This window comes from Dromiciops gliroides, chromosome 2 (assembly GCF_019393635.1).
Source record: "Dromiciops gliroides isolate mDroGli1 chromosome 2, mDroGli1.pri, whole genome shotgun sequence".
NCBI lineage: Eukaryota > Metazoa > Chordata > Mammalia > Microbiotheria > Microbiotheriidae > Dromiciops > Dromiciops gliroides.
The window spans coordinates 375,520,683-375,546,457 of NC_057862.1; the positions used below are offsets into that span (position 1 = coordinate 375,520,683).

The 25,775-nt window shown below is 41.5% G+C and overlaps 1 protein-coding gene across 11 annotated transcripts in view; it reads right to left on the reverse strand.

The window, feature by feature from the left end:
• WHRN (whirlin) overlaps positions 1–13,959 on the reverse strand; it is a 138,431-nt gene extending 124,472 nt beyond the window's left edge. For 9 of the 11 annotated variants that reach the window (XM_043984613.1, XM_043984612.1, XM_043984610.1 and 6 more), the window contains exon 1: positions 12,664–13,958. In XM_043984613.1, the coding sequence (XP_043840548.1) occupies positions 12,664–13,419 (756 nt within the window). In that variant the 5' untranslated portion in view covers positions 13,420–13,958. Of the gene's footprint in view, positions 1–12,663 lie in introns of all 11 variants that reach the window. The other 2 variants (XM_043984607.1, XM_043984606.1) reach the window with 1 other exon arrangement.
• Between the last annotated feature and the right edge of the window lie 11,816 nt (positions 13,960–25,775).

Consider the following 25,775-nt stretch of genomic DNA (forward strand, 5'->3'; position numbering starts at 1 on the left):
TCTCTCTTCCTTTTCACTCACCCACTCTCCCTGATCCCAGAATTATTGAACATAGATGTGGAATCTTCCATGGTATAGGAACAATCACATGCCTTTTTCAGCCCACAGGACCAGGAAGAATGAAGAAAATTTCCTTTTTCTGCCTAAGAAAGGAAGCAACAAAACAACAACAAAAATGACATAGCTATTTTTTGGCCTGTGGAATTCCATGGAAATATTCCTTCATGGACATCCTTAGCGACAACTTGGTTTGCCCCACATAATAGAAAGAAGACTAAAAGGAAGTCAAGAGGTCTGAGTTCCAAGCTTGAATCTTCTACAAATCACCCGTGTGGCTCTAGGCAAGCCAGACTCAGATCTCAGCTTCAGGTTTCCATCTGCAAAATGCAGAGTTTTCATTAAACGATGAAAGAAGACAAGGAAAGATCCTGGTGAATGGGGAATTAGAAAAGGGCACTAAGTTGTCAATTAGGACACATCTGGTCAATATTGATAAAGTAATTAAGGAATTTCTAAGTGGCACTGATGAAGCAAAACAAATATAGGCTATTCAAGATTCCTGGTGATGAAAAGATGGAAAAAAGAGAATAGTACAAGGGAGTAGTAGAGTTTTAGGTACTTTTTTTAAAGGATACATTAGTGAGGTAGAACAGCATAGCAGATAGAAAGCCAGCCTCAGAGCCAAGATCTATGTTCAAGTCCTACTTCTGATAAATACTGGATGCAGAGAAGATGCTGACCTGCATTGGTAGGAGGAGGCTCCTTACTCAGGTATTCCCTATTCCAGTGAAATTGCAGCTACAGTCTCTATGCTTAAATAAGGGGGATCAAAGCATGCATGTAGGTAATCAGTAAGGAACCACTGAAAAGGGGAAAACTGAAGAAAGAGGGGGAAAGCTGGTTGATTGATAAGAGCAAGATCTCTGTCCCCAGGACTGAAATGTCCCTTCCTCACCTGCTACCTTCTTTCCCACCTTTTAGAGCCCAACTCAAATGCTTCTCCAGGGATCCTTTCCTGATCCCCTGAGGATGATGACCCTGCCCTTTAGACCTCAAATAAACTTTGGGTTTACAGCTCTTTAATGCATTTGGCTGGTATCATTGTGTACCTGTAATAACATCCTATTCCTCTGCCAGATTAGAGGCTTCCGGAGGTCAAGGGCTGTGTCTTATCCAGATTTTGGATCCCCGTCAGTGTCTAGTACAGTACTATGTGCCCAAGAGGCATTGAACCAGTACTGGGAAGGACGAGACACATTTATTCCTCAGAGATAAAGAGGAAAGGAAGAGAAAATGAAGAATACAGAAGTTCTAAAATGTGGGGCAAGGGCTCACATTGGATACCTTTTATCTTGATTAAGCAAGAGTCATGATCGCCTTATACAAAAGGGATGGGACTGGGCAGCTAGGTGGTGCAGTGGATAAAGCACTGGCCTTGGATTCAGGAGGACCTGAGTTCAAATCCAGCCTCAGACACTAGACAATTAACTAGCTGTGTGACACTGGGCAAGTCACTTAACCCTCATTGCCCTGCCAAAAAAAAAAAAAAAAGGGATGGGACAGAGGCAGATGGAGATTTGAGGTAAGTAAAAAAGGTCTCAAACAATCACTCTGGGAAATGAGACTGGGAGTCAACTAGATGAATAAAAGAATGCAGGTGATGCTGACTCAGCATGCACCAAAGAATTGACCATTGTCTATTTGGGGTATTATGAACCCACCTACATTTGAGAAAACCTGCAAATACCTAAGAGGGAGAGGAAAAAATAGATCTGCATCTTTTTTTGTGGGGCAATGAGGGTTAAGTGGCTTGTCCAGGGTCACACAGCTAGTAAGTGTCAAGAGTCTGAGGTCAGATTTGAACTCAGGTCCTCCTGATAAAGCCGGTGCTTTATCCACTGCACCATATAACTGCCCCCTAGATCTGCATCTTTCTGAAGGTTGTGTTGATTTCCAGCTTGCTTTAAACTTTGAGAATGAAAGTTCTCATCTGTTTTTACTAATGCCCTTTATGGACAGTTTTAGCATCAATTCAGATGCAGTGAATCAAAAGTTGGGGGGTTGGCTTTATTTTTCAGCAGCACAGTTCCCAATGAGCACAAATTGTCATTTAACCTTCCAAAGCCAGTTAAAGGAAGTTAGACTACCTCATCACATAGTTCCTTGGAAGCATGCTGGTGAAATAAAGCTAGAGGGACAAGGCTGGGGCAATGCTCTTTCCCAGGGGGACAGAGTCAACATCTTTGGTCTTTATAGCTGTCACTTCACTGTCTCTATTTCTGCCTCACAAAAAATAAATTAGAAGGAGAAAAAAATTTGAAAATATATCTGAAGGGGGCAGCTAGGTGGCGCAGTGGATAAAGCACTGGTCTTAGATTCAGGAGGACCTGAGTTCAAATCCAGCCTCAGACACTTGATACTTACTAGCTGTGTGACCCTGGGCAAGTCACTTAACCCCCATTGCCCCACAAATAGATAGATAGATAGATAGATAGATAGATAGATAGATAGATAGATAGATAGATAGATAGATAGATATAGCTATAGCTATAGCTATAGCTATAGCTATAGCTATAGCTATAGCTATAGATATAGATATAGATATAGATATAGATATAGATATAGATATAGATAGATATATCTGAGGTTCAACTTATTCATAAGGTTTTATGACTACAGTGAGAAGAAAACAGAAGATAGGCTAATTTAGATGACTGATCCATTCATAGCTGTATTTACACTGGGCATTGTGGAGAGTTGAATAGTCTAAATAAGTGAGTATCTTCATCACTCTAATCTGGCCCAAAGGTTTTTATTTTACCCCTAAACAAAATCTGTTTTGCTTTGGCCTGGCCCTGGCTGGTGTAGACAGCCTAAGGCTTTCAAGGCTAATACTGTCCTAAACCTGCTCCTTCCTCTGACTTGGGTTTTTCTGTTGGTAGCATTACTATTTGCCCTGTTTCCAATGTTTGGAACCTTAGTGGTATCTTTGGCTCATCATACCCATCTCTTACAGCCAATCAGTTACCAAGTTTTGTCAATATCACTTCCTCACCATATCTGGTATCTGTCTCCTCCTCTCTCTTCCCTAGGGCTGATGCTCATTACCACTCTTCACTACTAACATGAGGACTCCTAATGGTCCTTCTTACCTCAGCACTCTCCTCCAAATTGCTTTATGTTGTTGCCAGAATAATCATTCTTATTCTGGTCATATCACTCTTCTCCACAAAAATCTTCATTAGCTCCCTCCTGTCAACTTGGTAATGGAAGACCCTCCATAATTTAGGGAAGTCCCATCCTTAGCTCACATTGTTCCCTATATATATCCTATATTCCAGACAAACTAGACAAATTTGTTTCCAGAATATACCCTGCACTTTTGGGCCTCTCTTTGCTCATATTGTTCACTGAGCCTAGAAGGTCCCTCTTTCCATCTCTGTTAAATATTTACCCCAGGGCAGCTAGGTGGCGCAGTGGATAGAGCACTGGCCCTGGATTCAGGAGGACCTGAGTTCAAATTTGACCTCAGACACTTAACACTTACTAGCTGTGTGACCTTGGGCAAGTCACTTAACCCCAATTGCCTCACCCCCCCAAAAAAATCTACCCATGCTTCAAAGCTCAAATGGTGTCATCTCCATGAAGACCATTCTGACCCCTATCCTCTCACCCCTAGTTGTAACAACCTTCTCCCTTGCAATTAACATATTATTTTGTTGTGTGCCTTTCAAACATGCTGATATTCTTGTGTATGATAATCATCTGAGTGTGTGATTTATCCCTGTACTAGATTGGAAGTTCTGTGAAGGGAGGCACTGTGATTTTTCTAAAATGTATTTTTCCTAATATCCAGTATAATGTTCTATATATTATATGGCATTTATACATACATATACGTTAGTGTGTGTATATTAGTAGCAACACCTCACCTCTGAATACTAAGCAAATGTATCAGTCTGCAGTAAACAAAACCTGAGGGGCTGTGTCTGTGCAATTCTGAAGGAGCACCTAGATAAAAATAGAAAAGCCTGGGCAGTCATCCATATGTTTTGTCTAAATGACACAAAAAATCAAAGTGTGTGTGGGTGTGTGTGTATATAATATATTATGTACACCCTTATGTATTATATATGGGGGTGTATATTATGCACCCCCATATATATGCATATATGGGCATGTACCTATATACTGCATATATGTGTGTGAGTATATATATATATAAATGTGTGTATAGTGAATAAAATTTTTTTTTGAATTTACAAGAATATAGTGCATATATCACAATGTTTGGTTCTGGGAATTTTAGGATTAATCTCTATGGCAATAAATTGGCACAACGGATAGAATTCTGGACTTGGAGTTAGAAACAACTGAGTTCTAATTCTGCCACAGAACTCACTAGCTGTGTGACCTTAGAGAAGTCCTTTAACCTTTGTATGCTTCAGTTTCTTCATCTGTAAAATTAGGGATGATTATAATAGCACATACCTCTAAGGGCTGTTGTGAGGTTCAAAATAGATAATATATGTAAAGAGTTTTTTCAACATTAAAGTAATATTTAAATGCTAGTGATTATTAAGTCAACAGAACCTCTGACTTCTAGATCAACATAACAGCTTTGGTTTTGAAGAATTAAACAGTGCTGTCATAGGATTCAAGTTGACCTGTGGATCATCCTAGTGAACTAATTAACCTCAAACCTATGATCTTGCCCTAATATAGCAATGGAGGGTAGTGGTTAGAGCTCTCTACCTATGTCTCTATAATGCCAAAACATGCAGTGGTAAAATTGAGGAATCCCATTGTCTTATGGGGTTTTTTCTACATAGTGTCAAGCATCCGGTTCTTTGGGAATGACCAGATGTTTGGTGTCATTTAAATAAAACATCTGGATGAGTGCTCAGGCCTTTCTATTTTCATCCAGGTGCTTTCCTAGCATTGTACAGACATAGCCCCTCGGGTTTTGTTTACTGCAGGCTGATGTATTTGCTTAGTATTCAGAGCTGAGGCGTTGCTGTTAATACACACACTCAGGGTATTGGGGGAAAAATAGCTCCAGAATGGACTGCCAGTTCAAGCGAAACCTCAGCCAATTTAGCATTAAGAACACTGTAATTCTCAACAGGGGAAGCAAGGAGGATGGGGCTGAAAAATCAATCAGCTTCAATATATTTTTCAATATAAAGGGAAAAGTTTAAACTTGGGAGTTATTTGCTTTGCTTGAGAGTAGACTTTGAAATGTCTTCCATGCTTTGTACAGAAAATGTACTTTACCTAAAATTGGATCTTTTATTGTTTCCAAATGCAGAAATTATTCTATTTTGGAATCTTGGAGACAGGAGCATTACTGAAATAGACCTACATACTTCTGGAAGCGTGATTTGGGGTTTTAAGAGCTATGGGACAAAGGAAATGAACTGAGTGATCTCAACTATAAGAGTTGCTAGCATTCAGTTATCTTTGCTTGAGAACAGCTTCTCTTCAAAGGCATTGTCAGGAATGGTGTTTCTGGGAGTGGGGGAGTAGGGAGGTTTGTTGTATGAAATAAAAAGGGAACCACTATCATAAGAGCCGTTCACTTTCCTAAAGCACTTTACATTTTAAATATACTTTATGTACAATCTTATTTGAGCTGTCAAATACCCCCATCAGATAGATAATACAAGTATTATTATTCCCATTTCACAGATGAGAAAATTGTAGATCGGAGCAATCTCAATGTCAAATGGCTAGTAAGTGGAAGTGGCAGAAGTTAGAAGATTTTGGTTCTAGTCTACTATGCCACACTGACATGCATTAGTTTCATAGGATTACCCAATTGGAACAAGAAAAGGCCTCAGAGAGTCAATATTCTCATTTTATAGACTCAGAGATGATGCCCAAAAAACTTGTCCAAGGTAAGTGTCAGAACCAAGATTTGAACTCAAGTGCCTCCATCTCCAAATCCAGTACTCTTTTCTTTTTCATTTACATTTGTTTTTATTTTCTTTTTTAAAAAATAATAAATATTTTATTTAAAATTCTGAGTTCCAAATTCTATTCCTCCCTCTCCTCCCCCCTCCCTGAGGCAGTAAGCAATCAGATAAGGGTTATATATGTGCAATTATGTAAAACATTACCATATTAGTCATTTTATATAAGAAAACTTGAATAAAAGAAAAAAGTGAAAGAAAGTAAAAAAATAGCATGCTTTTCAGTCTGTGTTCAATCAATATCAGTTCTTTCTTTGGGGGTAGAGGGTATACTTCATCATTAGTCCTTTGGGATTGCCAGGACTCTTTTCAATGCTCATAAAGTATCACATAGGGGCAGCTTGGTGGCGCAGTGGATAGAGCACCGGCCCTGGATTCAGGAGGACCTGAGTTCAAATCCGACCTCAGACACTTAACGCTTACCAGCTGTGTGACCCTGGGCAAATCACTTAACCCCAATTGCCTCACTAAAAAATAAAAATAAAAATAAACAAAAAATAAAGTATCACATAATGAGGAACAGAATTATACACACATTTTTTGGGGGGGTGGGGCAATGAAGATTAAGAGACTTGTCCAGGGTCACACAGCTACCAAGTGTCAAGTGTCTGAAGCAGAATTTGAACTCAGGTCCTCCTGAATCCAGGGATGGTGCTTTATCCACTGCACCACCTAGCTTCCTGATACACACATTTTTGACGCAAAAAATGGGGGATGCCAAGGGGAGAAGAGAGTATTTGGAAAGTTAGTATAGTATTGCCCAAATAAAAGTGTCACAGAAACATTTTTAATGCACATAAGAGAACAGAAGGATGTTTAAAAAGAAACAAACAGGATAGCTTTGAAAATATTCTGTTGGATTTATCATAAACTTTTTAAAGCGAGCTATAAGTAATAAAGATTGATGGTTTTACAGATAGTCTTCTTCTTGTGTTCTACTTTGTATATAGAAATGGGTTTTTTAAGTATTTCTGAAGTTCCGAATGTATTTTTTGAAATGTTATTTATTTTATTCTGAACTTAAGAAATAAAACGAGCATTTAAAAAATAATTTAAACTATTCCATGATGACAGACAGCCTTCTGGCCGTGTTGGGTATGATTAATAAAGAGCAAATGAGGTGGCCTTCTGTGGAAAACTGGGCACACATCACTTGCAGGTTCTGCATTCCCTTGTTCCCAAGACAATCAGTCTTTTCCTTTCTATATCATTTGAATAGAGCAAAGTCAAAGGACATACATTCATGTCTCTTGGTACTGCCCATCATGGCCAATAAGAAGTGGTCCAAATGGAATTTTGAGTGATCTTTATTCCATTTTGACGCCCTTTGAGTTTGCCAAACTACCAAAATAAAAATGTCTTCAGTAGAGAAAAGCCAACAAGGAACCCCAGGGCAATCGAGGCTATTTGTGTTTAAATTCGAGGTAACATGAGGTTTATGTCTGGAAAACAAGATCCAGTTAGAAAAGATTTTTGTTTTAGCCTCCAGCTAACTCGAGGTACAAACAAATGTAGTTCCTGCTAATCACATTCCTACTGTCCTTGTAGTGACTTGCCCTGAGCCTCCTAGGGAAGAAAGATGGATTGCTCCCTCCTGGGTTGTAAATGAATCTTTCTGGAAACAGAGCTATATAGCAAGAGCCCTTAAGCCTGTTTCAATAAACAGGCCTTATAAGAAGATGATCATTAATCCTTTGGCAATGTGCACATGCTCTCTAGTTGTGTTCATCGATGTAGTCACACACTGTATATACTTGAATGTGCTATCCACCCTGGCCAATAAGATTTGGCTACACATATACTTTGTTTAGCTCTATGTGTTGATAGCATTTAATTCTAGGGGAATATGAAAAAAATTGGTTGGAGGTTAAAAGATCTGATTCATTGAACTTTCTATTCATATGATGCATCCATGATAAGCTAACAATCAGCAGTGAACTGGACCATGGTTGGGGTAGGAAAATGTCAGTGACTTAAAAACACAAAGCATCAATGACTGGAATTATTCTAAATTTTTTTGATGTTTAAATGAATGAGTTTCCTGCTTTGATTCTTAGCAATCCGTAAAAGAAGCAGAGATATAAGGTCCAAAATGACAAAACTTTTTTTGTTGCAAAAATATCAGTCCTTCCCCCCCATAAAAAGTGTCCTCCTTTTCCCCTATAAGCACTTCTCTGATTAAGACCCCCAAAAAGAAATAATTAGTTAAAAGAATATTTACTCTTCACAGCATAGGTTGATAGAGAAGTACAATAAAAAAAAAACCCACTAGCAACCAGAGCTGTGTGTGTGTGTGTATATAGAGACATATATGATATGAATCATTTTGTTAAAGAAATTGACCCTAGAAATGTCTAAAATCACCATTGTCTTATATGTGCAACAACAGGAAATAAATCTAATAAAAATTTATTAGTAGCAATCTTTCAATATTGTCCTTAATACTCAAGAATCATCTGGCCCCTGGGCTAAGTGCCTGGAAAGTTCTTGGGTGCAAATAAAAATGTTCTATACTATTTCCAAACTGAATAAGGGAAAGAAAGAGATCAGTGGGGAAACTGCACTTCACAGGCTGAGGAAGATTTGGTAATAACTTGTAATGGTCTCAGATAACCGTGTTTTACAAATTGGCAACTGACAGATTTGTAATTCAGAAAGGGCCAGACCAAATACAATGACATATTAATATGCACTGATTGCTCCTTGGGATATTATAGGAGGTGAACAGAAGGGGCTTTAGTAACCCTAATTTAAACAAAAGGGAATGTAACTTTCACTTATAAAACCATTCACACTACAATAGGCCTATGGGATTTCCTGGTGGTGAAACTGCAGCAGTAATGAAGTCATTTAATTTTAATTTGGATGAAACATGTACAACAGAATACCTGGAAGCACTGGTCGTTGATGCCCACAGAACTGTAAAGCTCACAGACCAATGGACATGCATGTTGGCTTGTAAGCTTTCACAATGCTCTCTTCTGCGCCAGAATCCTACTTCTGTTTTAAACCTCATTTGCACAAAAATATCACCATTGCTGATGTTTGGGGTCAGAGAAAAAGAATAAATTTTCAGCCGGTTCAGTATGGAGCCCATTAATTTATGTTACCATTTCCTGATTTAGTGTGAGGCTGTCTGAATGCCAAGATTCCCTTCTCAGAATATCACGTCTTCAGCCAACTTTCTTTTGGGTAGGTTACAGTCTTATCTTAAAGGCAGAGTACAGAAGGGGGAAAAAAAATAAATCCCAGCAGATTAGACTCTGTCAGATAAACAGAGGAATAGCAATGGGAGGAAAGAAAGCTGGGATTTGTGATGCTTGTCATCATTCACTCAAAAGAGTCACATCAAAACCAAGCCAAAAATGTTTAGGGGGAAGTTGTAAATAAAAGGGCTTGCATTTATATCAAGATCTGTGATTGCTACCTCCAGGTAAACAGGCTTTCCAAGGAGGGAAGCTATGCACTTCTACATAGAACTGTACATTCATCACCAACATCCTGCCTCTGGGTGGTGATCAATGTTTGTTTCATCAGTTAAAAGATGAAGACACCTTGCAACATGCAGTCCCCACTTTGCAAAGCTGTTGGTGGGTTTGGGGAGGGGTGGGGCTTATGAGAGGAGTATGAGTCTGACTCATCACTTCTAGGGTGTGACCTGACTTCTGCAATTTGATTTTTCTTGTGGATACTGATCCTTCCTTCTAAGAGCATAGAACACTCACCTCTCACCTCCAAATAAGACACATGCAAGAGATGTTAATATCAAAAATGCATTTTTGAGAATGAGCCCTATTATTTGTGACGAAAGAGAGACAGAATTCAAAATATCTCAGCAGATTTTTCCTACCAATTATATAAGAGTAGGGTAGAGTGGCAAATTAGACCCCATAGCCTAAGACATAACATTTTATGGATGAAAAAGCAGTGGATTTTGGACATCTTCAGCTTAAAGCTCATACCACCAAGAACTTCAGGCTTCTCTTGAGGGTAGAGCTAGGAGACATCTTGCTCTTAAAATCATTGTATTCTGCTTTTGATGGGGAAATAGTCCCTTAAATCTCCATCTGCTTCCATTTAACAGAGAAAATCCTAATTTCACAGAAAAGAATTAACAGTTCTCTATTTAAAGGATGTACATAAATGTCTGGGGAAATGAGAGTTGACAGTGCCTAGACAGTGCACGTTTCTTAGAACCAATGACATTAAGACTAAAAGTCAGTATGTTTTAAGTGAAAGGAATAATGTATTTGGAATCTGAAGACCTGGGTTCATGTCCTACTTTTTAACAATATGTGACCTTGGGCAAGTCACTTTCCTTCTCTGGGCTTCAAGGTAAAATGAGGGGATGAGACTAGATGAACTCAAAAGTCCCTTCCAGCCTTGTCATTCTATTGATTCCAAGATGGACAGAGTCTTCACTCTCACTGAAATCAGACCTTTGGTCTGTGTTGGATGTGTTCTGTATTGGATATCCTCAGGGTTTTCAAAATGTTAACAGTAAACCAGAGGGTTATTTGTTTTGCTTTTTGCATTTTAATGTGCTTCAGAAGTACCTTTCTGGTAAAGTAATGGGACAGTGTAGACTAAAAGGGAAGATGAAGAGATTCATCATGTCGAAATAACCATTACAGCCTAGCCTTGGAATTCAAGTTGTAGAACACTGAAGTTCAAGCCACAGAAACTCAGGAAAGGTAGCCCTTCTACACAGTGAATTCACAACATGGCTCATCCCTAAAGCTAACTGGGAAACTTCTGTTTAAATAAAGTACATGTTCATTGCCAAAAGAAAAAAAAAAGGCTTTGAAACTTCAGGAGCTTGCCTTGGTGATTTTAAATTTTGCTTTCCAAGTGCCAACGGTAAATAAACCTTGCTAAAGGGCTGGCACTCTGTCAAGTTTCCATCTCTGTTTATGTTGTCTCAAACTCTGGGTCCCTGTCTAATAGCAACACTCTTAGCCCAGCATGGCTCTTTCCAAGGATCCAGATTCTCCTCTAACTAGGTGGTATTCTTCTTCACTATACTATTTTTTTAAAATGGGAAGACAAAACTAAATTTGACATAGCACACAATTCAGACTGTGGATGTAGTGTTTCTATCACTTCTTTTTTCTTTCAGCCCTCTAAAAGCTTGGAAATTTCCTGCTTCACACCTCTATAATGATTAAATAGCTAGATAGTCTTTAAGTTGCTAGTAAAATTGCATCTGAATGTATAAATCACCATTTAGATCACATGTCATCATAGAATACATTTATCATCTGTGAACTACATACCTTTAAAGGGATAAGGTTAACGGACCATTTCTTTATAAATATATGAAGTGCTAAAAGGTAAAGATGAATTGGTGGGAGGGGAAAGGGAAAGAGAGGAGAGAAGAAGGGGGGAGAGCTACAATGATACCCAAAAGAAGTTTTCCTCAATCTACCCACTTGGTATTCCTATCACTAGTATGGCATGGTCAACATGCCAAGTTCCTTCTAAGAGTTAAAAAGATATTCCCGGGGCAGCTGGGTGGCACTGGATAGAGCACCAGCCCTGGATTCAGGAGGATCTGAGTTCAAATTTGGCCTCAGACACTTTACACTTACTAGCTGTATGACCCTGGGCAAGTCACTTAACCCCAACTGCCTCACCAAAAAAAAAAAAAAAAAAAAGACATTCCCAATGAGGGTTCAAATGCTGTCTCTTCTACTTATTTTTTTGTTTGTTTTTTGGTGAGGCAATTGGGGTTAAGTGACTTGCCCAAGTTAATTGTCAAGTGTCCGAGGCTGGATTTGAACTCAGGTCCCTTCCTTCTACTTATGACACATGATAGTGAAGTCATTTAACCTCTGGGCCTCAGCTTCTTCTTCCATACAACAGTGAGTTGGACTCGATGGACTAGTGTTTCTTCCAGCTCTAAATACTATGAATTCCTATGAAATTTAATGCAGAGATGCTTCCCAAAGGAGATGGGGGGAGGGTGAAGTGAGGGGAACAGGAAATAATTGCTAATTACAGGATGGTACAGTGCAAAGAACTCTACACTAGACTGAGGAGGCCAGGGTTCTGGTACAATTCGACTACTTATCCTGGTACCTCCTAATAGTTACTTCCCTTCTCAAGGGCTCAGTTTCCTCTTCTGCAAAATTACTGGAGATGGACTATAAGTTCTCTTCCAGTTTTAACATCCTATGTTCTACGTTCTAAGTCTGTGATTCTCCTGTGGTGATTCTGCATCGAATTCACCGCAGACTAGAAACCTGTCTCAGAACGCAGGGGTCACGGAACACTGAGCAGAGCACAGGAAGTGGAAAGAGCAGGTGTCTATTCTCCTTGTCAGTTTCCCAAGAATCCAAGCCTGGGGCTGCACTACCCGAGACTATTCCACGGAGGATCTAGGAAGCAGTAGCAGTACCTGGGTGGTGAGTTATAAGTGGTGTAGGCAGACAAAGCAGGCTTCAGAAAACTGCTCTCACCCCTAAAGAGAGCCAAGACAAACTCTGTTATTACAACCACGGTGGATGTCACTAGGATGGAAGCCTCTCCACACACTCTGCAAGACATTAGAGAGCTCACCAAAAACTTTCTGCCAGGAAAGGGCTAATCCCTGCGTTATGCCCCCTACCCCAAAATTAGCAGGGAATTTTAAGTCAATAATTCGTTCCTGGGTCCAAGGCTGCCTGCCTGTCCCTCTTGCACCTACCTTGACCGCTTCAGCATGGGTCACTCGGCCCAAAGATTTGTCGTTTACTCTCAGGATCTGGTCGCCCACCCTTAGCCCTTCCTTCTCCGCCAGGGAACCTGGTTCCACCAGGGACACGTAAATTCCCACACCGTGCTCAGAGCCCCCTCGGATGCTGAAGCCGAGACCCTCATTGGTCTTGCTTCTCCTAAGACTCACGAGCCGCACCTCCCCGCGCAGTTCCTCCAGGGGCGCCCCCTCCGGGCCAGGGCCAAAGTCCACTTGGGACGTTCGGCTGGACAGTGACTGGGGCTGGGGGAGCCAGTAGGCGGCAGGAGGAGGAGGAGGAGAGGCAGCGGCCGCGCCGTCCAGCAGCCCCGGACCGGCCCCGTTGGCGCCCCCGGGGGCGGATGCTATATGGGACTTGAGGTAGGGCCCCTCAGACGTGTACTGGTCGAAGAGTAGCTGGTCAGAGCGCGGGATGACCAGGCGCAGCATGGGCAGCAGCTGCCGCTTGTCCGGGCTGTCGAGCAGCAGGCGCAGGGTCCGCACCAGGTCATAGACGTTCCTCCGAGAGTGGTAAGCATTCAGGCAGTGGGTGAATTGCTCCCGCTCCGCATCGCTCAGCAGCAAGTTGAGGGCATGGTGCAGCTTGCGCACGTTGCCCGACAGCAGCCGGAGCCCGCTGCCAGACGAGCCAGCCGCCGCCCCGGCCGCCGAGCCCAGAGAGCCGGTGGAGGACGAGGTCACCGACAGGCGGTCCAACTGGGTGCTCATCTCCCGACCTCAGGATCGCTTTGAAGCGGGGAGCCCTAGCGGCTTGATGGGGCTGGAGGCTGAGAATTTTGCAGCGCCGGACCTCCTCCTTCCCCCACCTACAAGTCAGACTATTCCCGGGCTCCCCCAGCCAGGCCACTTCTCCCTGGCCTGGGGGACCCCACCCCTTCAATCGGGGGTTCTACTCCTGGAGTACCCGGCAAGGCAGCTTGGGCGAGCCCCGAGCTGTCAAACAAAGATCTCGGGGCATGTCCGGAGCCCAGGAACGTCCCCCGCGAAAGGTTTCCCCGAAATGCAAATTTGAGTAAAAGTAGATGGAGGGATCCCCGCCTCCAAAATGCAAAGAGAGACCGGTACCCGAAGTGCTCTGGAGCTGTCCCACGAGCCGGAGAAGATGCTCCGAGGCCGCTTCGGCGCTCGCCGCCTCCTCAGGTCGGCAGCGGGGCACTTTTGCTAACTGTTGAGCTCCCCGCCCCGCGAGCTCCAGCTCCAGCCTCTGCTTCCAGCTTGTTCCGACGTCTCAACCCTCACCCCGCCCCTACCCCCACACACACTCACAACCTCCCCCTCCCGCGGGATCTTCAGGAAATGACGTCCCTCCTAGCGCCCTCCAGTTGCCAGGAGACGGGGTGATACAGTCCAGCCTGGGGAGAGGAGAGAGGGGAGGGAAGGGGAGGGGAAGGGTCGTGGGGAAGGAGTAGAACTAGACCCGGGCGTCCGAGATGCGCTCGAGGCCGGCGCGGCGTTTTCCCCGTCTGATTTCTTGTATTCTGCCTGCTCCCCAACCCCTCACCCTCTGCCCGGGTTGGGAGGACGCAGGAAAAGGCTTCAGGGTTTGGGCTTAGGTTAAAATGCTCAACTTCTCTTACCATAATCCAGAAAATTCAAGAGAGAATAAAAAAACAAAAAACAAAGGAGAGGACCTTTTACAAAGAAATCGAGGCACAGCTATTGGGCTTCCTTTTTCTCCCTGAATTGTCTGGATAATTGCCTGAGTTCTCCTCTAGCTCGGCCACAGCAAGCCCAGCTTAAATTAGTGTCTAGTGGACACTGCTGTTGTTTTTAATAACCAGTTAAGCCGGCTTTAGGCATCTGCTTTATAGCAGCTGGTCACCAGCAGTTAATAACGGCCGTCCTTCTCTCTTCCTCTCCACTGCTGTTGAAGCTTTGATGCAATTAGCCAAACATATTTAAATAAACAAAAAAGACCATCCTTTTCTTCTCCCCGAAATATATTCAATTGGCCGTCTTCAAAGACTCTCAAACATGGGATGTAATGCATGCTGTTCAGGTCTTCCGTGGATGCATTTCATGCTCAGCTTTCTCTTAGTTAGGTTTCCAATTATAATGGCTGTGATTGGTTTGATAAATGTATCCCTGGAGCTACGCTATCACTTTGTGCCCGCAAACCTGCGAACACAGTCACACGCAGAACACCACCACCAAAGACATTTAGGAAAAAGGTGTTTCTCTTTGGGCTTGAGAAACAATGCTGGGCACATAGGATAGAAAAAGAAAGGCTTTTATTTCAAAACCCTGGAAGCTGTGATAGTGGTATGCTTTTGTCCTTTAGTAAGCTCCTGACAGGAAGTTGAGAGGGAGATAGTTTGGGTTTCTTCCATCCATCTTGCATAAGCACCTTAGTATCAACTTGCCCTTTATGCTCTTTAAGGAGAGGCAGCGTGCCTCTCTCCTATTACATGTCTGAAGATGCATTTGGCTGTGCAAGAAATGATCACTGAAAAAAACAAGATGTCTGTGCATTTGGAGATTGCCACGGGCCTAATCCACAAGGAAGAAAGGGGAGACAAGAATCCTGTTAGACTGGTCTGAGGAGGCTTGGCGGTACACTGCCCCCTTCAGAGCGAAAATATTATTCTCCCTATGTGTAGTCATCTCACTTTTCAATGTGGAGCTTCTTTTCAAAAGGTTATTATTGCCCCTTCTCTCTCCGCCCGCCCCCATGAAACAGAAGCAACCTTCTCCCTTTTTTTGACTTATCCAGAAACTCTAATCCAGAGGTACAGGCACACAAAGGGGTTAGGGGGGAGGGGAAGAACACAACAATAAAAACCGAAAAGGATGGAATGGACTTGGTTAATAGCATTTTCTGGATGCTGTTGTTGGGTACCTTTCTTATTTAATCTAATCTTTTCTCACAGTAGATCTTGAAAGTTGTTTTATATCACAAAGCCATTTAGGTTTTCTTGGCTTTGTCCACTGGGATATATTCTATAGAAGGTGATAAAAGCAGATTTAAATTCAATTTGAAGATGTACTTCATATATCTGTTTACTCATGTATTTTATTCAGAAGTAGTGAAAGCCACTATGTGAGACTTAAGTACCTTAGTGATAGTCATAGGAACTAGAGCTAGAAGGGAACAACTCCCTCACCTGACAGAGGAGTAAACTGAGGCCCAGAGAGAGGAAATGACTTTGCCAAAGTCACATTGGCAATAATTAGCATAGTAGGGATTTGTGCCCGGGTCCTGTGATTTCAAATCAACATCCTTTACACTAAAAACATGTGTCTATATTTTCATGAGTGTAGCTTTGTTGAAATTTTTAATATTTAGATTAATTTTAATTTTATTTTTAATTTTAATGGTTACATTTAAATTTCAATATTTAAAACCAAATACAACATACACATTGCCCATTCAAATCTGAATAATAATAGCAATAACTAATATCTCTATAGCTTTGAAGTTTATAAAGGGTCTTCCTCCTTTTGACAACAACCCAATGAGGAAGGTAGTTTAAGTGAGGCTGAGAGGTGTGAAAGGACTTGGCCAAGGGCTTCTATCAAATACATAGCAGAGACAAGATTTAGGCTCAAGTCTCCCCACTCGAAGATCAGGGCTCTTTCCACAGACTGCCATATCTTTGAGTGCTGATAAAGCAATGTCAGGAGTGGGGGGAAAGAAACAAAACAACACAATTGAAAGAGAGGAGGATTTAAAGGGGGGGAGGGTTGGCAGGAATTGTAGAGATTAAACATCTCAGGGCCAGCTAGATGGCATAGTAGATAGAGGGCCGTCCCTGGAGTCAGGACTTCAGACACTTATTAGCTGTATGACCCTGAGCAAGTCACTTAGTCCTGTTTGCCTCAGTTTCCTCATCTGTAAAATGAGCTGGAGAAGGAAATGGCAAACCACTCCAGTATCTTTGCCAAAAAAAACCCCAAATAGGGTCACAAAGAATCAGACAGGATTGAAACTACTAAACAACAATACACCCCTGATGTCTTGGCCAGAGAAAATTTGGGGAAATGGGAGCTCCTCTAGCACTAAACAAATTCTACCCCCTGCAAACGGAAGCCAGATCTGAAGTAGAATGAGTAAGACAGCTTCTTCACTCTTCGATGTTACTAGTAGAGAAGGAATATCAACCAGTTGAGTAATCATTGCAGCTCACAGAATGGGTTGGTTCCACTCTACAGTAACCAGTAGGATGGTATCAGCTGGGAAAAGGCAAATTACCCGCATGATGGGAAGGTAATTGATGGGAGTACAGGGAGATAGAAAATGAGATGGAAGAAAGGGGCTGTATGAAAACATCGAGAAATTAGGTAAAATCTTTCTTCTGTTCACTTTGCCCTGCCTTTTTTTGTCATCCTGGACAAGCCACTTAGTGGCCCTTAGAGGCCCAAATTTCAGCATCTGTAAAAGGGAGAAGACATTTTTGACCCATGTTACACAGAGTAACATGTAGGGGAGTAGCAAGTGAAAGTGATACTAGAGCTCTTGGGAACTAGAGGAGGTTAGGGAAGGGAAAGAAGGCATGGAGACCAGTAGGAGTGACCTTATCAATGACACTACGTTATAATGCATTTTGTTCAGGAATAGATGAGAGATTCTTTCATGAGTGGATTATTTGGGTTGCACTGAGAACAAAACAGTCGGCTCCTACACTAACTTGGTTTAAATTAGAATAGCTCTTAATGAAAACACTTTGCTTGTTTGCCAGAGAACTGCAATTATTCAAAGGGGGAAAAAAACACTTTAGTCCCAGTTAATCTGAATATTTCAAGTGAAACTATTTTAGGGGTCTGAGTTAAAGGGATAATTACCTCAGTTCTCCACTGCACCATTATTGAGAATTTAACTGGCACAGGATAAAGACAGCATGATACACAAGTACAGTGGAGAAAAAAAACAACAATGACAACAACAAAAAAAAACAACCACAGGGAATAGGTAGTTCACAAATGAAGAAAACAACCATATGAAAGAATGTTCCAAATCAGTCATAATAATAGAACTGCAAATCATACAGTTTAGGTTTCAAATTCCATCTAGCAAATTGATGAAAATGACCAAAGATGGAATTAGTCAGTCATGGAGTAGATAGATAAGGAAAGACAGGCACCATTGGTGGAGCTGTGCAAGCAATTTGGAATCATTTGAAGTGACTAAAATGTTTATATCCTTTGATCCAGAGATTCCACCACTAGGCAAATACCACAAGGAAGCAAAAGCTCTGCATACACCAAAATATTTATAGTGGAACCTTTCCTAGTAGCTAAGAACTAGAAATAAAGTAGAGGCCCATCAGACTGGGGAATTGCTAAACAAATGATAGTACATGAACGGAATGAAATACCACTGGGTTTTTTTGGTTTTGTTTTGGTTTTTTTGGTGAGGCAATTGGTGTTAAGTGACTTGCCCAGGGTCATTCAGCTAGTAAGTGTTAAGCGTCTGAGGCCAGATTTGAACTCAGGTCCTCCTGAATCCAGGGCTGGTGCTCTATCCACTGTGCCACCTAGCTGCCCCTCACTGTTTTGTTAAAATGATACTGTGGATAATACAGAGTTGTAGGAGAAACAGTATTCTACCTCAAGGAGCTAAAGATCTATGAGAGAGATATAACAGTGGAGATCAGTCTAGACCAGGGCTTCTTAAACTTTTCCCACTTAAGACCCCTTTTCATCTGAAAAATTTTTATGTTACCCCGGGTACACAGGTATATAAAATAGGTAAACAAATCAAACAGTTATGTGATCCCATATGGAGTCAAGACCCACAGTTTTAAGAAGCTAGGGTCTAGACAAGTACCCCCACTCCATTTGAAGTAAATAACAAGATGTTAACCAGGTGAGAACACACCTTGATTTATTCATTAGATATGTACAAGGCCCAGACACTACCATTGAGTCAGTCGTTGGTTTTAGACTAAGTTTAAAAAGTACTTTACTTGGGGCAGCTAGGTGGTGAAGTGGATAAAGCACCAGCTCGGGATTCAGGAGGACCCGAGTTCAAATTTGACCTCAGGCACTTGACACTTACTAGCTGTGTGACCCTGGGCAAGTCAATTAACCCTCATTGCCCTGCCCCCCACCAAAAAAGTATTTTACTGATTTAGTTTTCTTTGAAAGTCATTGGATAAACTGACATGACATTGCACAGGAATTCTATTTGGATTGGCTGAAAGACTTAGTCATGCCCCAGTGAGGCAAGTTAGTCAGAAATGAGGATTTGATTGTTTATCAACTTATTGGTGGAAGCCTGCACCTAAGCCCTTGAAAGAATTTTTTTTTCTTTAGAGGGCAGGAAGAGTTGAATGAGAATACCTCAGCCTTAAATGGATGAGGATCTTGCAAACTTTGGGGAATCAGAGAATTTGAATCATTTTCATCAGCATCCTAGCTAATAGAGTCTATATCAGAAGAAGATAGCACTTCATAAAGAAAGGCAGATTCGATAAAGCACCAGCCCTGGATTCAAAAGGACCTGAGTTCAAATCCAACCTCAAACACCTGACACTTAATAGCTGTGTGACCCTGGGCAAGTCACTTAACCCCCATTGCCCAGCAGGAAAAAAAAAGGAAAAAAAGGAAAAAAGAAAGGCAGATTCAAGACTCTATAGGCCCAGCAGAAAAGTTACCATACTTAAGGGGAACATCTTAAGGAATCCAGCCAAAGAAGCCCCAGAAACTAGTTACCCCTCCTTTGCCATCCATGGCCTAAGCTTGCATGTGTGTATGTGTATGTGTGTGTGTGTGTGTGGGGGGGTGTTTGTATCAATTATACTAACATAATAAATGTTTCTAAAAGCAAATTAGGACTGAGTGACTGACATTAACTAATGATCATAGGAGGAAGTACATTGATGGGGCTTTTGAATGATTACCCCTCACCAGGTACCTCAGAACTATCTATAAACCCTGAGCTCTGAAGACCTGACCTGTCAGTGCTCATGGAGGGGTAGGGAGAGTAGCTTCACAGCCTGTGCTATAGGACAGCACATAAATAAGGGAAAATTCAATAACACAGAAGCCAGTCCATGTGTATTCACTAAGCGTTTACTATGTGCCAGGCATTGTGCAAGGCATCTATTCAGAAAAAAGCAAAACCGACAAACAAACAAAAAACATCCCATTCCTTTCCTTCAAGGAGCATATATTCTAATGTGGGAGATAATATATAAACAACCAGGAACTAGATAAGAGAGTGGATGGAAGATAATCTCAGAGGGGAAAGGGGTAAACTTTGGATAGGGGGAAAGGGGCAGAAAACACTTGGAGAAGTTGGGCTTTGAGAACAGTAATATTACTACTACTACTACTACTACTACTACAGGTTTCACATAAAATAGCATATCATTGTCGAATGAGTACTTTGAGTTCAGAGGAGAGATTAAGGTGTACTGGAGTAAGGGATAAGAGCAGGGACTTGAAAAATCATCAGATTTAGACAAAAATAAGGCAGGGAGCTAGAAACTTTCCAGAACTGGAAGGGACTTTAGAGATCATCCATAGGGAGATGCAGACCAAACAATCTCTGATTCTGTTGTTTGAAGAATTATGGGAATAATAATTCATCTCACATGGTCTTTCAACATGTACGAGATGCTTTCCTCAAAGCATTTGTGAAATAAATCATGCGAGTATGATTATTTCCATTTTACAGAAGAAGAACCCCAGGCTTAGAGAATTTAAGTGATTTGCTTATGGCCACATAGCCAGTGTCAGTCTAGGATTTAAACCCAGGTCTCCTGACTCCAGGTTCAGTCTTCTTTCCACCCTTATACATTGCCCCATCTGTGCTATTCGGACAAAGGAGACAGAAAGAGTTGCCCAAAGGTTGAAATCAATTTTGGTTTCCAGAATACTGTCCTTGACTGTGTGGCCGGTTCCTGCTTCCCAGTTGGACTCAGTCTGAAATACTTAGCTTCTCCTTGCCTCAGGGCTTCTAATAACACTTACAGGTACACTTGGCACCCTTCTGGACACTCGTGACCATGCTAGAGGCTAAGATCTTCAAATACTGAGGGCTTACATAAGTGTACTGAGTGAGGCCTCTGGGCAAAATGCTTTTCAAATTATATATAAGAATGCATATCTGTTTCACAGCATAGGCAATAACTCTGTGCATTAGCCCTAATACAGTAAAAGAATATAGTTAGGGACAGCTAGGTGGTGCAGTGGATAAAGCACTGGCCTTGGAGTCAGAAGGACCTGAGCTCAAATCCAGCCTCAGACACTTGATACTTACTAGCTGTGTGACCCTGGGCAAGTCACTTAACCCCAATTGCCTCACCAAAAAAGAGAGAGAGAGAGAGAGAGAGTATAGTTAATATTCCATGTAGATAGCATTGGAGTTTCAGCATTGTTTGATCATAGAGTCAGTCCCTAGCACATCAATGCAACAAAAGGAGCAATTAATAAATGTTCGATTAAGTCATAGTAGGGAATATTAGAGTTAGGAGAGACCTTGAAATGCCAAATTGGAAAAGACATAGAATGTCCACGAGTTAGGAGTTCCCTTAGGAGAGAAAATGCCTGGAAAGGACCTCAATGCATAGAAAGAGCCGGAAGGACATTCCAACATAGGCTATCAGCACTTGGAAGGTTAGAGCTGGGAAGGACATCTGAACAGAAAATATGTGACCTAGAAGGAATCTTAGAATGATATAGGATATTAGAGCTGGAAGAAAATAAGGTGCATCAGGCTCTTTTCTCTTTTCTCCCTTTTCAAAGAATTGACAGAAGGACTTCAACTCCAAGAGTGATCAATAAAATTAGCACTAGGTGGCACAGTGGATAAAGCATCAGTCCCGGATTTAGGAGGACCTGAGTTCAAATTCGGCCTCAGACACTTGACACTTATTATCTGTGTGACCCTGGGCAAGTCACTTAATCCTCATTGCCCTGCAAAAATAAATAAGTAAATGAAAAATAAAATAAAATTAGCAGAGGAAATTTGACATTTTGAGGATGACTTCTCCAAAAACACCAGGTAATAATAATAGTGCTTTCTAAATATTATCTAGTTTTATTCTCACAATGACCCCCGGAAGAAATTGAAACAGATCAAGATGAAATTACTTGCCCAGGGTCACAAAACTAGTAAGTGTACAAGGCTGATTTCAAACTCAGGCCTTCTTGACTCTAGGTCCAGGGCTCTAGCCATTTTGCCACTTGGCTGTGTCTAAGGACAGCCCTCCCCATGCACACACCCTTTTGTAAATAGTTTCACAGTTCATCTATAGAAACAAAAGAACAGGAAATTCTGTCCTTTTTGAAACATCCCTCTCTGCTTGAACTTTAGCACTTGACTTGAGTAAGGAGGAAATTGTTTCACTCCCATCAATAGTCTTTTAGAAGAATGTATATGCTCTGGTTGCTTTATATATAATTATAAGAAAAGCCAACACCCTAATGTCATCGAAAAAGGCTATACGTTGAATAACCTTTTTTTGATTTAGTCCAATTGCAGTAATTTTCCAGAACACACTACAAAAAAAAAAAGCAAGCTCTATAATCTCCAGAGTCTTTATAGGCCTAATTAAAAGGCACTGTAGCAAGAAGGAGATAGAGGTTACATTTTTGAATCAGATATTCTCTATTTTAGAATGGGAGGAAATGAGAGTTTTAACTGATCTTTGAGGAGATAGGAAAGGGTCACTAAGGGAGAATAACTTTTTTGTTATGAAGCTCTTTAAGGAAGATACTAAGAAATTTCACTTTAACTGGGGTTGTGTCTTGACTAAATTCAAGGTTATTGCATTGGTTTCCAGTCCTCTGTAGCTATCTGGTGAGGAAGATATGAGCTTGTCCTTAGCTGGATAACAGCAGAACAGAAACATGCAGGGCTGCCCCAAGAGAAGATAATGGCACAGTTAAAAGTATGGTTTTTGTGGATACCAAAGAGCAATATGGCTGTTTAGGGCTGGAGTGGGGAGGTATTGAAGAAGTGCGGATAAGGGAGCTCTAATTAACCAGCAAATCTTTCCAAGCTGGCTACCAGTAGGCCACATCAGCACTGGAACCCTGAGGTGACAACCTTTTAGACTTTGTGACAACATGGTGTAGTTTAGGGGTGTTTAACCTGTTTTGGGTCATGGGCTTCTTTGTCAATCTAATAAAGCTTATGGACATCCTTTCCAAATAATATTTTATAATTTTTTATAATTTTTTTTTTGCAGGCAACGGGGGTAAAGTGACTTGCCCACGGTCACACAGCTAGTAAGTGTCAAGTGTCTGAGGTCGGATTTGAACTCAGGTACTCCTGAATCCAGGGCCAGTGCTTAACCACTGCGCCATCTAGCTGCCCCCCCAAATAATATTTTAAATGCATAAAACAAAATATATAGGCTTACAAAGGAAGCCAATTATATTAAAATAGTTATCTAAATTTTAAAAAACCAACAAATTAGTGGACCCCCTAAAATTATACATAGCCTCTTTAGAGATCCATGGACCTCATTTTAAGAACTCCTGTCTGAGTAAAAAGAGCACTGGATCGGGAGTCCAGTAACCCCAAAACTTTGGTCTTTTGACTTCTAGCTCTGATACTCTCTGTGTGACCTTCAACTAATCACTTTACTAACTCTGGGTCTTAGTTCTTAGAGCTAGAGCTAGAAGAGACCCTAGTAACTAGTTTCTTCACTTTACAGATAAGGAAACTAAGACCCAGTGAGGTGACTTGCCCAAGATCACTTAGGAAGTAAGGGTAGAGGCAGAATTCAAACCTGATCTTGAATCCCAATCTGCTGTTCTTCCACAAGCCCTAGGACTAAGGGGGAGGGAGAGAGAGGGAGAAAGAGAGGAGGCGGGGGAAGGAGGGAGGAAGAGAGAGAGAGAGGCGCCTATATATACACACATATACATAAAAACACTTTTAAGTTTTATATGTATTATTACCATTTTCTATTACTTTCCAAGCCTGCAGAATCAACAAAACAATCATTCTAGTTCTGATCTGCAGTGTAAATACTCACATTGAAAATTAACAAATAGCTCTTTAGGTAAAGAGCAGGCTTCCGCACACACCTGGCAGGGCTCTGGCTGTAAAGTGATAGCCACTCAATCATCCTTCTAAATGTATTCACCCTTCAGTAAGATTGTGACCTTAGAGCCCTGAATTCAGAGTAGATGACTTTCCCTCTCAGTGTCACTTTGCAGTCATTAAAAGTCGAATAAAAGTATTTGTGGTCCACCATATTGGAGGGAGTTTGAAGAAAGTTGCTGAGTTAAGTGGTTATTCTTGTATAGGATGAGTCAGGACCTTTGGGTCACAACATCTTAAATAATAAGATTTAGAGTTAAGAAGGACCTTAGAGATCATTTAGAGCAATGACTTCATTTCACAGATGAAAACTGAAACTCAGCTAAGTGAAGTGACAGAGAGCAAGTTCCAGAGCTGGGACTCAAACCTAGGTCTTCTGACTTAGATCCAGTGCCCTTTCTACTCTAGCACATTGTCAGGAAGCTCAGACACTGAACCTGGCAGCTCAGGGCTGGTCTGCTCTGCTGCTTAGGCAAGCTTTCAAATTCCTTTGCTGACTCCTCCCCTCTCAGATTCCAGGACAGGAGTGTCAGCAAGTGCTAAGATAACCTGGTTGTCATAGTCCCGGAAGCCAGGTCATTCTGTGTATGCCTCTCAAGATGGCTGCTGCCCCCAGGAGGCACAACTAAGAATACCAAGTGACCATTTGTAGTCAGCTAAGGGCAGTGAGGTAGTGCAATAGATATCTAGAGTACTGAGCCTGGAGTTGGGAGGTCCTAAATCCAAATCCATCCTTAGACACTTATTAGCTGTGTGACCTTAGACAAGTCACTTAACTTCAATTTCCTCAACTGTAAAATGAATATAATAATAGCACCTACATCACAGGGTTCTTATGAGGATCAAATGAAAACCTATTTGCAGGGCATTTGATACATTGCCTAGCACATAGTAGACATAAATAAATCTTTGTAGCTACAGTGTCGGAGAATAAACATTGACCCAGAACACTACCAAAGCTGCCTCTCAAAGTGCTTCACTTCGTAGGAGCTGCCTGAGACAGTACCAAGAAGAGATGTAAGAAGACCTCTAAATCATCCATAGCCCACGAGGACGTGGGAAGAGCTTCACCTTCTGCCCTCTAAGCCTGGTTCCTCATCTGTAAAATGGAAACAGTAATATTTGCATTCACCAAACTCACAGAGCTGTTAAGAGGAGAGCAGAAAGTGCTTTATAAGTGTGAGTCTGCCTGCTCAGCACAATGCCTGATACTTTTGAAGGTTGAAACTGTGCAGAAAGCATCCTCCTCTCTTCACTCCTCAGAGCCCAACCTTTATTGAAATTGTTGATTTTTCTAGAATGGACCAATGTGCAAAAATGGCAAAAACTATTGAATGTTCTCCAGAAGCCCTTTCTGGTCATGGAGCAAGGGAAGGAGGAGGGGAATCAAACTGGGTTTACCCATTTTCTACCCAAACATAAAAAAGAGGAGGCCTGGGAGGCTTGACTCATCATAACCTCTTAATAGGCTAGGCCTTTCTGAACCTCTTTAAAACCCACTAAAATGGGGCAGCTAGATGGCGCAGTGGTTAAAGCACCGGCCCTGGATTCAGGAGTACCTGAGTTCAAATCCGGCCTCAGACACTTGACACTTACTAGCTATGTGACCCTGGGCAAGTCACTTAACTCCCATTGCCTGCAAACCCCCCCCCAAAAAAAAACCAGTAAAATATCTATGTTGTGAAAACAAAGGGCATCCAAAGTCAGGAATCTATGAGTTATTCACTTTCAAAAGGTTTGTAGTCACCCAAGTCTGACTGGAACAGACCTCATGGCTCATCGACAGGTCTTTCATTACATTCCAGCTAAGATATTTATTTAGCAGTGTTACGGTCTATGATATTTTCACAGACATGGCTTTGTTGGCTTTTCAGGAATTTGTCAGTTCCAAGTTTCATTTCATTTCATTCTAATTCTCTTTGTACTAATATCTCACTGACTCAGCAACCTAACACAGTCTCTCTGTAGTTGTTGGCTCTTTCTTGCCCCTTTTTCACCTTAGACTGTTATCTAACTGAACCACCTTTTATTCTATGTCCTTTTTAGTTACCTTCCTTGCAGC